We start from the raw sequence: 15810 nt of genomic DNA, 5'->3' as shown, positions 1-15810 counted from the left end.
TGCTTTTTTAAAATGGGATATTTTGAAGAAAGGTTTTAATTTTTGATGAAGCCAAATTTATCACATTTTTTTCTTTCATAGCCATTTTTCTAAGAAATCTTTGCCTATGTTAAGGTAAGAACGATCTTCTATGTTTTCTTTTACAAAACCTCAGACTTTCAGTTCTTACACTTAAGCCCACAATCCTTTTTAATTAATTTTTGTATACAGTGTGAGGTAAGAATTAAAAGTTTATTTTTATATATGTGGATATCCAGCTGTACCAGCACCATTTGTTGACAAGACTATCATTTCTCACTGAATTGTTTTGGGATCTTTGTCAAACTCAATTTATCAAAACTGTAAGGATTTATTTCTAGATTTTCTATTCTGTTCCATTGATCTATTACTCATGTCAATACTATACTATCTGAATTACTTACAGCTTTACAGTAAATCTTGGATCCAGTGAAGTGAAAGTTGCTCCGTCATGTCCAACTCTTTGCAACCCCATGGACTATAGCGTCCATGGAATTCTCTAGGCCAGAATACTGAAGTGAGCAGCCTTTCCCTTCTTCAGGGGATCTTCCCAACCCAGGGATCAAACCCAGGTCTCCAGCATTGCAGGCAGATTCTTTACCAGCTGAACCACAAGGGAAGCCCTTGGGATGCAGTAAGCCTTCAAATTCTGTTCTTCTTAAAGTTATCCTGAATGTTCTAGGTCTTTTGCCTTTCCTGATCAACCTTAGAATTAGCTTATCAATTTTTACCAAAAGAAAAAGAAGACTGCTGGAATTTTAAACGGATTATAATGAATCTACAGATATTAATATATTTAAAGAGGATTCCCATCTTAACAATGTTAGGCCTTTCAGATCCCAAACACGAAATATTACTCCATTTCTTCAGATCTTTAATTTTTCTTAGCAATGTTCTGTAGTTTTCAGTGTACAGGTCTTATATATGCTATGTTAAACTTACTCTTAAGTATTTTACTATTTTTGATACTGCTGTGAATAAACTGTTTTCTTAATTTCATTTTTGGAACACTCATTGCTCGTACACAGAGATACAAATCATTTTTGTATATTGATTTTAAATCTAGAGGCTTTGCTAAACTCATTTATTGTTAGTAATGTCAGGATTTTCTAAATATGGGATCAAGTCATCATGAATAAAGGCAATTTTCATTTTCTTTTGCATCTCAATGCCTTTCACTTCTTTTCCTTGCTTTACTGCACAGGCTAGAATCCCTAGTACAATGTTAAATAGATGTTAAGAGCAGACATCTTGCTTTGTTCCTGATTTGCGAGACAAAGCACTTGTCTTTAATCCCTAACTAGAGTGGGTTTTCTATAGACATCCTTTGACAGACAGAAAAAATTACTATTTCATCAGTAATGGGCATCGAATTTTGTCAAATGTTTTTTGTCTCTATTAAAAAAATCATGTGGTTTTATCCTTTATTCCATTAATATGGTATATTATATCATCTTCAAATTTTAAACTAATGACACATTTCTCAGATATCCCACTTGGTCACAGATAATCCATTCTGTATGTTATTGAATTTGGTTTGCTGATATTTTATTAAAGATTTTTACATTTTGGGGCCAATGTATATGTTTAAGACAAATTTTCTTTTTTTTTTTTTTTTTTAAATAAATCAGTATGATAGTTATTAAAAACTCTGTATTATGTATCAGGTAGGACTTTTTCTTTCAGTTTTACTGAGATATAATTGACATACAATACTATGTTAAGTTTACAGTACAGAGCATAATGATATGACTTATATACATTATGAAATGATTACCACACTAAATTTAGTGAACATCTACCATCTGATAGATACAAAATTTAAAAAATAGAAAAAAAATTTTTTTCCTTGTGATGTAAACTTAGAATTAACTCTGTTAACAACTTCCATATATAACATATAGAAGCATTATTTATGGTTTATCATGTTGTACATTACATTCCTAGCACTAATTTATCTTATAATTGGAAGTTTCTATCTTCTGACTGCCTTCATCCAAGACCCCTCCCTCAATTCCCCACCCCTGGTAATCACATACCTGATCTCTTTTTCTCTGAGTTGGTTTTTGAAATATAATTGACCTAAAACAGTATGTTATACCACATAGTAATTTCATATCTTTATACAGTTCAGGATGATCCTTAAGTCTAATTATCATCTTTCCATGCAAAGATATTACATAATTACTGACTATATTCCCCACACTACATTTCATACTAGCGACTCATTCATTCTGCAACCGGAAGTTTGTACCTCTTAATCTCCCTCACCTATTTCTTTTCCTTTGTAACCCTTCTCTGGCAACATCTGTTTACTCTATCTACAACTGTAGCTTTTTTTCTGTTTTATATTTGTTCATCTATTTTTTAGATTCCACATATTAAGAGAAATCATAAGAGTTTTTTTCTTTCTCTATTTTACTCAGAATCACATCCCCTCGGCCATTCATGTTGTCACAAACAGCAAGAATTCATTCTCACGAGTAATATTCCATTGTATATAGATAGCACATCTTTATCCATCTGCCTGTTGTGAGCACTTATGTTGCTTTCATATCTTGGCTATTGTAAGCAAAGCTACTATGAACATAGGAGTGCATGTATCTTTTCTAATTAAGTGTTTTTGTTTCCTTCAGATAAATACCCAACAGTAGAATTGCTAAACCACATGGTTGTTCTATTTCTAATTTTTTAAGGAATCTTCATACTGTTTTCCATAGTGGCTACACTAATTTACATTTCCACCAACAGTGCAAAAATGTTCCCTTTTCTCCACATCTTCAACAACAACTGTAATTTATTGCCTTTTTGATAATAGCCCTTCTGCCATGTGAGGTGATATTTCTCTGTGGTTTAGATTTGCATTTCCCTTATGGTTAATATGCTGAACAGCTTTTCATGTGCCTGTTGATCATCTGTATGTCTTCTTCGGAAAATGTCTATTCAGATCCCCTGTCCATTTTTTAATAGGTTGTTTCTTTTTTTGATGTTGACTGGTATGAATTTTTTGTATATTTGGATAAACCATTTGTAAATATCTTCTCCTATTCAATAGGTGGTCTTTTCATTTTATTGATAGTTTCCTTTACTGTGCAGAAGTCTTTTAGTTTGTTGTAGCCCTGTTTATTTTCGCTTTTATTTCCCTTGACTGAAAATATATATCCAAAAAAATATTACTATGACCAATGTCAAAGACTGTACAGCCTATGTTTTCTTCTGGAAGTTTTTAGTTTCAGGTCTTACATTTAAGTTTTAAATTTATTTTGAATTCATTTTTGTTCATCATGTGAGAGAGCAGTCCAGCTTGAGTCTTTACATGTAGTTTTTCAGCTTTCCCAATACCATTTATTGAAGAGACTGTCCTTCCCTCATTGAATATTCTTGCCTCCTCTGTTGTAGATTAACTGCCCATATAAGTGTAGGTTCATTTCTGGATGTTCTATTTTACTCCACTGATCTATTTGTCTGTTTATGCCAACACCATACTGTCTGGATTACTGTAGCTTTGTAGTATAGTTACAACAAATTCTCTGGTGCTGTCTTTGTAATCAGGGTAATACTGGTCTCCTAAAATGAGTTGGGAAGCACACTCTCTCCTCAGCTTTACGAATGAATTTGTGTAGGATTAGTGTATTTGTTCTTGACCTAATCAACTGTTATTTATCCTTCAGAGCTCATTTGACACATCAATTCTTCAGGGAAGGTTTCTCTGACTTCCTTGACTAGGTCCATTTCCCTGTTATAACAGCTTGAAAATAAATGCTTTCTTTCTTAGCATTTATCACAAAGCAATTTTTATTCATTACTAGGATTAATTTTACTATTGTTTTGTTTCCCACATTACCATAAGCTCCATAAAAAAAAAATTGAACACTTCTGTTCATCATTATACAGACATATTGCCTAGCCTATTGCCTACACAAGAGGTAGCTGCTAACAAATATCTGTTAAATGAAGAATACACAAACATTTGTTTTACTTTTTTTTATATTTCTTCCACTTTATTTTGACTTATTTCTGATTCTTTTCATATTAGCTTGAATCATTGTGACTCTTCCTTCCTAATCAATCTAGACATTTTTTTTTGTTAATATAGACATTTAGAGTGATATAATTTCATCAAGCATTGCTTTGGAAGCCCTTTACAAATTTTGTTATAACTACATTTTTATTTCTATCCTCCAAAAAAAATATGATGTGCCTCCTCTACTCAAAACCATACCATTTTTTTCACTTTCTTTAATATAGTGTCTGAAGTTCTTAGAACAGTGAACTCAGCTCCAAACTGACTTATAATCTATCATCTCATTTGCATATCTTATATTTCAACCAGATTGGGCTACTTATTCTTCTCTTATACAATTGTTATACTTCTGTTTGTAAATACTTTTTCTCCTTGTAATCAGCACCTAGCAAAATGCTTTAAAGACAGTAGCTCAATAAATGTTTGTAGTACAGTGGCTACCACTTTGCATGGTCCAAGTTAAGATTTTTTTAATTTATGTTTTTTATAACTTTGAATTATATTTTTATTATATAATTTCTAATTTTATTATATTGTCATCTGATGTTATTTTTTGTTTTCAAATTTTTTTCTGTTTTCAAAAATCATTATATTTATGTAATCTGTTTTAAATTGCATTAAATACTTCTTTGTAACCTATACTTTTTGTCAGTTTTCATCTAAGACTTAAACATACTTAAAAACTTGGCTTTTCTCCCACCACCATTAGATTGTGAAATTCATGAAGGCAAGAACCATGTGTGTCTTATTGACTGTATTGTTAGCACCTGGGAGGCCTTGGTACCTTAACAGTAAATTTTAGTGTTCTCTTTAATTTTATTCTTCCCACTGTTAAACTAAGGAGGTGTTTACCTTCCTCTGCAATTTTCTGGAAGAGTTTGAGTAGGATAGGTGTTAGCTCTTCTCGGAATTTTTGGTAGAATTCAGCTGTGAAGCCGTCTGGACCTGGGCTTTTGTTTGCTGGAAGATTTCTGATTACAGTTTCAATTTCCGTGCTTGTGATGGGTCTGTTAAGATTTTCTATTTCTTCCTGGTTCAGTTTTGGAAAATTGTACTTTTCTAAGAATATGTCCATTTCTTCCACATTGTCCATTTTATTGGCATACAACTGCTGATAGTAGTCTCTTATGATCCTTTGTATTTCTGTGTTGTCTGTTGTGATCTCTCCATTTTCATTTCTAATTTTATTGATTTGATTTTTCTCTCTTTGCTTCTTGATGAGTCTGGCTAGTGGTTTGTCAATTTTATTTATCCTTTCAAAGAACCAGCTTTTGGCTTTGTTGATTTTTGCTATGGTCTCTTTTGTTTCTTTTGCATTTATTTCTGCCCTAATTTTTAAGATTTCTTTCCTTCTACTAACTCTGGGGTTCTCCAATTCTTCCTTTTCTAGTTGCTTTAGTTGTAGAGTTAGGTTATTTATTTGACTTTTTTCTTGTTTCTTGAGGTATGCCTGTATTGCTATGAACTTTCCTCTTAGCACTGCTTTTATAGTGTCCCACAGTTTTTGGGTTGTTGTGTTTTCATTTTCATTAGTTTCTATGCATATTTTGATTTCTTTTTTGATTTCTTCTGTGATTTGTTGGTTATTCAGAAGTGTGTTGTTCAACCTCCATATGTTGGAATTTTTAGTAGTTTTTCTCCTGTAATTGAGATCTAATCTTAATGCATTATGGTCGGAAAAGATGCTTGGAATGATTTCGATTTTTTTGAATTTATCAAGTTTATATTTATGGCCCAGGATGTGATCTATCCTGGAGAAGGTTCCATGAGCACTTGAAAAAAAGGTGAAATTCATTGTTTTGGGGTGAAATGTCCTATAGATATCAACTAGGTCTAACTGATCTAATGTATCATTTAAAGTTTGCGTTTCTTTGTTAATTTTCTGTTTAGTTGATCTGTCCATAGGTGTGAGTGGGGTATTAAAGTCTCCCACTATTATTGTGTTATTGTTGATTTCCCCTTTCATACTTGTTAGCATTTGTCTTACATATTGCGGTGCTCCTATATTGGGTGCATATATATTTATAATTGTTATATCTTCTTCTTGGATTGATCCTTTGATCATTATGTAGTGGCCTTCTTTGTCTCTTTTCACAGTCTTTGTTTTAAAGTCTATTTTATCAGATATGAGTATTGCCACTCCTGCTTTCTTTTGGTCTCTATTTGCATGGTATATCTTTTTCCAGCCCTTCTAACACCGCACACAAAAATAAACTCAAAATGGATTAAAGATCTAAATATAAGACCAGAAACTATAAAACTCCTAGAGGAGAACATAGGCAAAACACTCTCAGACATAAATCACAGCAGGATCCTCTATGATCCACCTCCCAGAATTCTGGAAATAAAAGCAAAAATAAACAAATGGGATCTAATTAAAATTAAAAGCTTCTGCACAACAAAGGAAAATATAAGCAAGGTGAAAAGACAGCCTTCTGAATGGGAGAAAATAATAGCAAATGAAGCAACTGACAAACAACTAATCTCAAAAATATACAAGCAACTTATGCAGCTCAATTCCAGAAAAATAAACGACCCAATCAAAAAATGGGCCAAAGAACTAAATAGACATTTCTCCAAAGAAGACATACGGATGGCTAACAAACACATGAAAAGATGCTCAACATCACTCATTATTAGAGAAATGCAAATCAAAACCACAATGAGGTACCACTTCACACCAGTCAGAATGGCTGCTATCCAAAAATCTGCAAGCAATAAATGCTGGAGAGGGTGTGGAGAAAAGGGAACCCTCCTACACTGTTGGTGGGAATGCAAACTAGTACAGCCACTATGGAGAACAGTGTGGAGATTCCTTAAAAAATTGCAAATAGAACTACCTTATGACCCAGCAATCCCACTGCTGGGCATACACACCAAGGAAACCAGAATTGAAAGAGACACATGTACCCCAATGTTCATCGCAGCACTGTTTATAATAGCCAGGACATGGAAACAACCTAGATGTCCATCAGCAGATGAATGGATAAGAAAGCTGTGGTACATATACACAATGGAGTATTACTCAGCCGTTAAAAAGAATTCATTTGAATCAGTTCTGATGAGATGGATGAAACTGGAGCCGATTATACAGAGTGAAGTAAGCCAGAAAGAAAAACACCAATACAGTATACTAACACATATATATGGAATTTAGAAAGATGGCAATGACGACCCTGTATGCAAGACAGGAAAAAAGACACAGCTGTGTATAACGGACTTTTGGACTCAGAGGGAGAGGGAGAGGGTGGGATGATTTGGGAGAATGGCATTCTATCATGTATACTATCATGTAAGAATTGAATCGCCAGTCTATGTCTGACGCAGGATACAGCATGCTTGGGGCTGGTGCATGGGGATGACCCACAGAGATGGTATGGGGAGGGAGGTGGGAGGGGGGTTCATGTTTGGGAACACATGTAAGAATTAAAGATTTTAAAATTAAAAAAAAAAAAAACTAAGGAGGTGTTAAGAATATCTTATGAGAAAACAATGATTAAAAATATACATAATAGGTGGGCTTTAATCAAACACAGAAATACCAAGTTCCTAGTATGAATCAAGATGTTCTAAAAAATGGGATACAAATGCAATTCCTGTCCCTGAGGTCCATGAAAACACACAGGTTAACAAATAACACAGGATACAGTGTACCAAAAGGAGGGTATGTATAAAATGGCATGGAAATAAGAGTTGTGGAAATATTTAAATCAGGTAGAGGAAAGAGGTAGGTAAAGAAATTGTATGGCAGGAAGCAAAATCTTTTAAAACATAAATAAACCAAAACCAGTCAAACTACAGGGCTTTTTCAAGATCACAAAGCTAGAGACAGCTCACAAAAGGAGATCCAACTCCTAGTACTGGGTGCTTTCCATTATACCAGACTTACAACCCACACTTTTTGGAGCTCACAATAGAACAACAGGACAGGATGGATTTATTCATCCTAACCCCATCTCCTATTACTATAAAACATCAGAGACTGTACAAAATCATGAAAAGTTAACCAAGTACCATGTATTTCTAATAACTTCTTAGTTGATTGGCTTATAAAAAGAACACGCCCTAAAAGTATTTCAGCTGAGATTTAAATGTCCCAGCCCAACCAATCTGACTTGGAGATAAAGAGAACCAACTATTCAGTTGTACTGGGCTTCCCAGGTGGTGCTAATGGTAAAGAACCTGCCTGCCAATGCAGGAGACCTAAGAGGCGTGGGTTTGATCCCTGGATTGGGAAGATCCCCTGGAGAAGGGCATGGCAACCCACTCCAGCATTCTTGCCTAGAGAAGTCCATGGACAGAGGAGCCTGGTGGGCTACAATCCATAGGGTTGCAAAGAGTCGGACACAACTGAAGCAATATAACACCCAGACATAAATATTTTTTTTAATGTTCACAGAGGGTCAGAGGAAAGATCTTTTAAAAAGAAAGGTCCAAAAACAAGAATCTGCCAGCCATTATTCAGTACTTTCCAAGGAGGTTAAGACCCTATATCTGTAGATCTAAATATTAAGGTCAATAGACATTCTTTAAGGGCAGGATGGTCCTTAGGCTGTTCCACATCTGTCAAGACTATGCAATTACATATGGCTACCAAGCAACAATTCCATGACTAATTTGCAACACTCCCCCACCTCCCCCAACCCCCGCCCCAACCTCCCCCTTCCCCAACCCCCACCCTCCCTCCACTCCCGCAACACATATTGATCCCACAGCCCTGGTTTGGGAACATTATTTAACCCTTCCTTCCCCTATTATAAATTAATAAACTGGCATCTCAATTACACATCAATTTTGGTTTCGTGGTTAGCATGAAATAACTCCAAGAAGCTGCTCAGATCCAAAAGTAGTGTAGAAAAACATTAAGAACCTGAAATACTTAAGATCATACTCTAAACCAGTAATTGAAAAAGTGATTCAGGTAACAAATGGATTTAATTTGACTTGCAGAGGAAGAAAAAGAGGAAGAGGGAGTGGGAGGGGTGGGGGACGAAAGGCAAGGGTGAAGGAGGCGATAGGCCAAGAGGAGGAGATGCTCTAAAAAACCTGGACTGTTCATTTTCACAACTCCACCTGAAAACCTTGAAGCTCTAGCAAATTGGCCTTGTATTACCACAACTAATTCTTAACTACTGCCAGTTAACAGCCATAGTTCCGTTTATACTGGATATTTGATTTCAAATTAATCACAGACTAACTAACCCTTTCTGTTTCTCTCATACGGAGGCCAAATGTTAATTGTCATTTATCATCCCACTGGTACTGTTGTTTTCCTTATAAACTTCAAAGAACAAAGACTACCTTAGTGGATAAGTGCAGATTTTTTTTTTAAGTAAGTACAATCCAGTACTTACAACACATTAATGCAGTAAAACAAAGTGGAAAAAAATCAGAGAAATCAATTTACCTTAATCTGTGTCTGTTCAATTGACTTTTCCCATATCTGCTGATCATATGCTCCAATCTGAAAAAAGAAGCAGGCTACTTAAATGATGGAAAGGAAATCCTTTTATTTAGGCCAAGTCTCACAAGTCATGAAATTATTTAAAGTGTCTATATGATATCTGGGAAATGTCTGTGCTTTTCTGAGGCTAGGATAAATTATTATTTCCAAGGACTATTTCCTTCAAAATTTCAAACTTAGCTGGAAGCAATGTCCAAAATATTTCAAATTAAATATAAACCTTAAAAGATATTTCCACTTAAGAAAAAATATCAGTAGAAAACTAAATAGAAATAAAAGGTTATCGGCAGCTCATTAAGATTGCTGACACTAACAGTCTGAGCTGTGCAGATAAAAGTTTTATGTCTAAAAAAACAGCAATTTGATGAGAAGCAAACTCTCATAGCACTGCTGTGACACTGTGAATGTAGTCTGGAGACGGAAGGTTGAAAATCTTATGCGGGGACCTGGAACTGAATTCAAAAGACCTAGTGACCTTGTACTAGGTTTCCCATTTGAGATACCATGTAAGAATACACTGCACTACCGAACTCATTAAAAACTAACGTGACAGGTATTCTTTGTGGGAGCTTTCTGCAGGGAGCATGTTTACAAATAAAAATACACTGATATTACCTTCTTTTGGTACCACGATATAGCATCTCTCTCATTTGAGGCCATCTGTCACTCGAGCCAGAGAACGGGATTTCACTGAAAACGAAGGAAAACCAGTCGGTGAGTCCAGTAGTTTAAAGGTACTTTCCCAGTTTGGGCAGAAGTCAAAAAACGCTTCTCTCAGCCTCTCCATAAGCTGCTGACCGTCTCGTTCTCCGGCTGTTTGCCAGGAAAAAAAAAACAAACAAACAAACAAAAGCATACCAAAAAAAAACCAACAACAAACAAAACCCTCTGGCGCAGCGGCGACCGGAGCCTCTCTGAGAGATTTTGTGCGGGTGTGTTTAGGGATGCAGGAAAGCAGGAGAGAAGGGGAGGTCGCTGGAGTTGACCCGCACCCTACCTACTCCTCTCTCCAAGGTCCTGCACTCACCTGGCGACCAACGCCCCGCCGTCCGGCGGCCGGGACCTGCCTTCTCAGTGGCCCCGGCCCTCCCGTGAGGCCGGGGGCGAGGCGGCGGACCCGGCAGGCCGCATCTTCCCCCCGAGGCAGAGACGCCGGCCGGGCCGTTACCATGGAGACCGCGGAGGCCGCCGGCTGCCCAGCGCCCAGACGAGGGCAGTCTGCCGCCAGAGAGCCGGCGCCCTCCAAGCCCGACCTATAGGGTCATCGGACTGACCCTAAAATAACCAAACAATGAACTGAGAAAGGAGGACGATAAAAAGTGAAGGGGGTATTCGCTAGACTGCCAGTCGCTACGGCAACGGCCGAAGGTTTTGTGCCCGGCCGGAAAAGTCAAGTGCAGAGGTCCCAAGGTCCGGGTGGCAGCTGCTTCGGGGCGGCGGGCACGCGTCCTCGCTAGGCCGGGCCGGGCCGGGCCGTGACTCAGCCGACCCAGACCCGGGAAGCAGCAGCTCCGCAGACCACGGTGCAGCCGGGCTGCAGCTTCCGCTTTCCGGGGTTTGCAGTGAAGTTGGCTCCGCCCCCGGCCCGGGTCCTTCCCGCCGAGCCTCCGCCAGGCTCGGGACCTAGGAGCTGGGGAGCTACCCCGCGGCGGTATAGGCCCTGAGCAGCTCCCTCAGATCACCCTTCAGGTCACTTCTTCAGAAATGACTTCCCAGCCATCCGTCTAAAGTAGGTCGGTCCAGATATTTCAATAGTCCCTGTTCGTTTCTTTGCAACACTCTTTCCTTATGTTTTATATTTCTTTGTGCTTCATTATTTACTGTCGGCCTTCCTCAGTGGGCTGGGGGCTCCATGACATCAGAAAGTAGGGTCTGGCACGAGACTGGCCGAAAGTTTCTCAACCTTTGCTAAAAGAACAAATGTTTTCGTGAATTTACGCTGCTCTGGAACGAAAGACCTGGCAAGCTGCGGCTTATTAAATCTCTCTCGCCTCTCAACCGCTCTGGGACTTCAGCTTTGTGGGTGCTCAAGGGTAAATAAAGGAGGATCGGGGCAGGTAGCGAGGGGAACTGTTTTTTCAAGCAGGCTGACACAGGTCAGGAGAAAGGAACGGTTGAGACCTCAAATGAATATGTAAGAATGGGTTAAGGTTTTAAGCAAGCAGCTCCTCTCCTTTACCGTTTTGTGGTTTTTTTTTTGGCCATTAATGGAACACTGACCTCTAACGGTGATTCTAACCTCAATTGAAGCAGTGTCCTTGCTTGGCCAGCAGTGGTACCATTTGGGTCCGTTTAAAGCTAATGAGATAATGAGAACAGTCCAGAAAGCCTTAGATGGGCAGTTGTAAATGTAAATGCAAATAGACATAAATGGAAGTTACTATCCCTGTTTCACCGATGAGGAAAATCGACCAAGATAAAAGTAACTCCCACAGAATAATTTAAAATCATTTTGCCCATCTTATTTCTATATTCCACACATTGGCAGTGGTTTCCTTTCTGCTTTTTCTTCTTGACACCTTTTCCCGTCCTTACAGCTAAAAGTTCTGTTGGGTTTCAAGAGGAATGGCTGATTAAAGAAAAGCACGGGAAGAATGACTAATCAAAAAGTCATTTTTTTGTATATCTAAATATTTGCTTTAAGAGGTAAGTTACACTAATTAAGCATTTTAGTTTATTAGCACACAAAGAGGCTTTAGGGGGAGTTCCTGGAAGAACTGCAATCAGGGAAAACTAGTTTAAGTAGCAAATCTTTCAGGAGCCCCATGTACAAAGTTACAATGCTCCAAGGCTCTTATTGAACAAAGCATGGGCTCTGAGCCCACAACTGCATTCAAATGCCTGCTCCCACTATTTAACTTCAGGTAATTTATTCGGTCTAACAGCCTGTTTTATCACCTGTATTATGGAGATTGTGTTGTTACCTTCCTATTCAAGGCTGTGAGGATTAAATGTTCAGTTCAGTCGCTCAGTCGTGTCCGACTCTTTGCAACCCCATGAACCACAGCACTCCAGGCCTGTCCATCAACTCCTAGAGTCCACCCAAACCCATGTCCATTTAGTCCGTGATGCCATCCAACCATCTCATCCTCTGTCGTCCCCTTCTCAACAGTTACTCAAAAAACATCAGTTCCTCTCCTTTTCCTTTCCTAATCATAAGCGAGAGCTATCAGTGCTTAGGAAAGGTACCTTAATTAATGAGAAGTTCACACAAATAAGAACTGATGAGAAAAAAAACCACTGAGTTATGTCACTTAATACAGCAATGACATCTGAAACGTCTATAAGAGCATGTTCATTAACACTGCATGCATGTACTTTCAAAAATATCAACATCTCCAGATCAAAAATTTAAGACTGTTCTCTCAGATACGAAACAATTTTTGCGGTAAAGAGGGTTAACTGCCACAATGCCAAGCATAGTTTTCCTTCTTCCCCACAAACTAACTGCCTCTTAATATGGATGAAATTTTACCCTGGCATCTGTAACCTTTTCCTTAAGAAGTCAAGATTTTCTAAAATAGTACAAAATAATAGAAAACAGAGAGAGGGATAAATACTTTAAAAACAGGTTCCAGGTAGCTAGAATTCATATGTGCTATTCATTTTGTCATGAAACATCAGTAAAGGACAAATCAGACTTTGTTTATTAAAAAAATACTTTACAGGAAAAAAAAAAAACCTATGCATTCCATTGTCCTATTTTACAAAGAAATAGCTTAACAATTTAACACACTTAGACAGCTACAAAAAAGCACTGTGTTAAAAGATTATTCACACAAATTTAGATTTAAGACTATTCATTAAAAACCTTTTTAAAACACTCATTAATGTCAATAAACAAACTAAGGCCACAAAACGCAAATAGTCCGCCAGGCAAATTATACATTTCATCTATATGCAAAGACCTCTTAGATAAATTAAAGCCACAGGAAAAAAAAAGTCTTAGCTGCCAATCAAAATGGAGTTTAGTCACAGAAAACACTATTACATGAAAATTTACAACGTGATAGTAGTACATAAGTTTTTTAGAGAGAATTGAAAAGTGCTATATTAAGAGACATTGGTCTCAACTACATGCACAAGTGAATCCTAAAAGATGTATGAAGAAAATGGAAGGCCATAATATTTATGGAGAGATACTTGCTTTTAAAGCAACAAACTTTCAGGATGAGGATAGGTCCATGTGCTAAAGAAAAACATCTGTCTTGTACATTTCCTCTACTTACTGCATGACCAATAAATACAGCGACAATCTGTTTTTAAAAAAAATAATACTTAGCAGAAATATGAACCTCTGGCATGTACTAGTGAAAGGTTCTTTTTATAAAACTTGTAGCAATGATAAAACAGACACAAACTCAGTTATTCTAAAGATATAAATGCAAATAAATTTTAATGGCAAATACAGATGAAAATAAATGATCTAATAATGAGCTAATAATAATTAAAAATATATGCACTAAGGGTTTTTTGAATGTTAGTCTTGTTCCTAAATTAGCTTTCATTCTAGATAGTATTTATAGAGGGAAAAGCTATAAGCAAAAATCTCTCCAGTCACTAAGCATGAATTTTTTTGCCTATTAAGACTGATGCAAAACATTTTTCCTAAGGTTTAGTAAATAATTTTATTTGATAAGCTCCTTTTTCCCCCTACAAGAGCTTTTCATATTAGTTAGTCGTTATTCCAGCTGGCTCTAAGGGGAAAGGGGACCTTCCAAATGTCTTTAATTTGAAGTATTAATAAAAGTACCAGTGAAACAAATCCTAAGTATTAAGTTAGCAAATTAAAAGTACAATTAAGCCGAGGAATTCATTTGTAAAGAGTTAAAACTTTGGAGGGGAAAGCAGATCTGTAGTTATTATTATTATTGCTTTATGAATTTGGGCTACTTCTTTGAATCATAATCCTACTCCAAGTACATCTTGGTAATTACAGTATGACTTCTGAGGCAAGGGGAAGACTTTTCTCCTGATTAGTGAATACCATAAAATATTCTAATTACTAAGTTAGGAATACTTATTTACTGGATCCTTTTTCATAAGAACATTTAAAAAATATCCCTCTGCTCCACAAAATACTAAAACTTATAGCCACATTCTGCAAGTAATCTCAAAAGAGTTGGCACAACGGATAATATACCAAAAAGGAAGATCAGCTTAAACTTCAGTTACAACTTCACTGCCATCACTACTTTACAAATCAGAAGACGCCAGATTGTTCCATGCCTCACTCCACCAAACCAAATAATTTAATGATTTTAGAAAAGTTGCTATCATTTGTATCGCTAAACTAGGATACAGCTTTAAAGCAGTAACAAACTCAAAACTTGCGCTTTTATATTCATCAGTCTTTAAAGCATGCTATTAAAATCTAATACTCACATAGGACATTCAGTTTCCAGATACATTACTAGCTAAATGTTTCTCTCTCGGTTCTATTGCAGTTCTAACATACAATGAATTTATTAGTACATGATTTTAAACATCTTTATACTGTTTTCAATATGTTATATTGGAGTTGAGGGTAGAATGTTTTATAAAAAGAAAATGGGGATTTGTTTTTGATTGTAGGTCTTTGCAGATCCGCTGGTTCCTGAGTGATTATACACAGTGCTGGCTGTCAGGAGACAGTCTCCTTGTTTATTAGCAATGACCAGCTTAGATGACAGATGGCATCTGCTGGATGGCAAGTGGGAGATGGGGAAATCGGATCTTGGAAGACAAAAAAATTAAAAGTTTTCGCTTTAACAACCTTGTTCTTCATGATTATTTTGAAAAGCAAATGTTGCCTGAGAAGAATTTTACTTTGCACAGCCTGGTAAAGCTCTATGAAATTCTTCTGGACAGAAAAACAAAAACAAGAAATAACCCAAACCCACGTACTTAGTGATTCATCCCCTCCCCCTAAAATAACAAAAAACACCCTCAAAGGCAGGTCCCTTAAAAACTAGTCTTGATAAAACTAGAATTTACCCTAAAATTTATACCCAGGATTTTGAAACACCCCTGCAATAATCACATTACTCTTCATACCATTCTAATTACCTTATTTACAAAGATAACTAAAACCAATATCACTTCCAATTCATAAATGGTTTACACTGAAATGTTTCTCTATTTGTCTTCATCCTTTGTAACAGAGAATACATACATATACATATATATAAGGAATAATACAGATTCTAACTAATCACTGCAGTATTTGCTGATGGTTACTTTTCTATCGGTTTACACAGTGACCTCTATACTTTGCTAATATGCATTTAACTACACAACAATATTGCACAAAGTAATATTTATA

At 36.7% G+C, this 15810-nt stretch overlaps 1 protein-coding gene and 1 long non-coding RNA gene across 2 annotated transcripts in view; one reads left to right on the top strand and one right to left on the bottom strand.

The window, feature by feature from the left end:
• Positions 1-10166, bottom strand: part of PHTF1 (putative homeodomain transcription factor 1) — a 73697-nt gene extending 63531 nt beyond the window's left edge. Inside the window, exons 1-2 of the mRNA XM_052637954.1 lie at positions 10122-10166; positions 9450-9506 (exon numbers count right to left, since the gene is read on the bottom strand). Coding sequence (XP_052493914.1) covers positions 9450-9506; positions 10122-10166 — 102 coding nt within the window. The remainder of the gene's footprint in view (positions 1-9449; positions 9507-10121) is intronic.
• A 949-nt stretch (positions 10167-11115) lies between these two features.
• LOC128045461 (uncharacterized) lies at positions 11116-15249 on the top strand. Its single transcript, XR_008199150.1, has 3 exons — positions 11116-11239; positions 12044-12152; positions 15081-15249. It is a non-coding gene; the product is annotated as an uncharacterized LOC128045461 (long non-coding RNA).
• The last annotated feature ends 561 nt before the right edge of the window (positions 15250-15810 follow it).

The sequence above is a fragment of the Budorcas taxicolor genome, chromosome 3 (assembly GCF_023091745.1).
Source record: "Budorcas taxicolor isolate Tak-1 chromosome 3, Takin1.1, whole genome shotgun sequence".
Taxonomy (NCBI): Eukaryota; Metazoa; Chordata; class Mammalia; order Artiodactyla; family Bovidae; genus Budorcas; species Budorcas taxicolor.
Note: the sequence above shows the minus strand (reverse complement) of the source record. Positions and strands in the feature narration are given on the sequence as shown.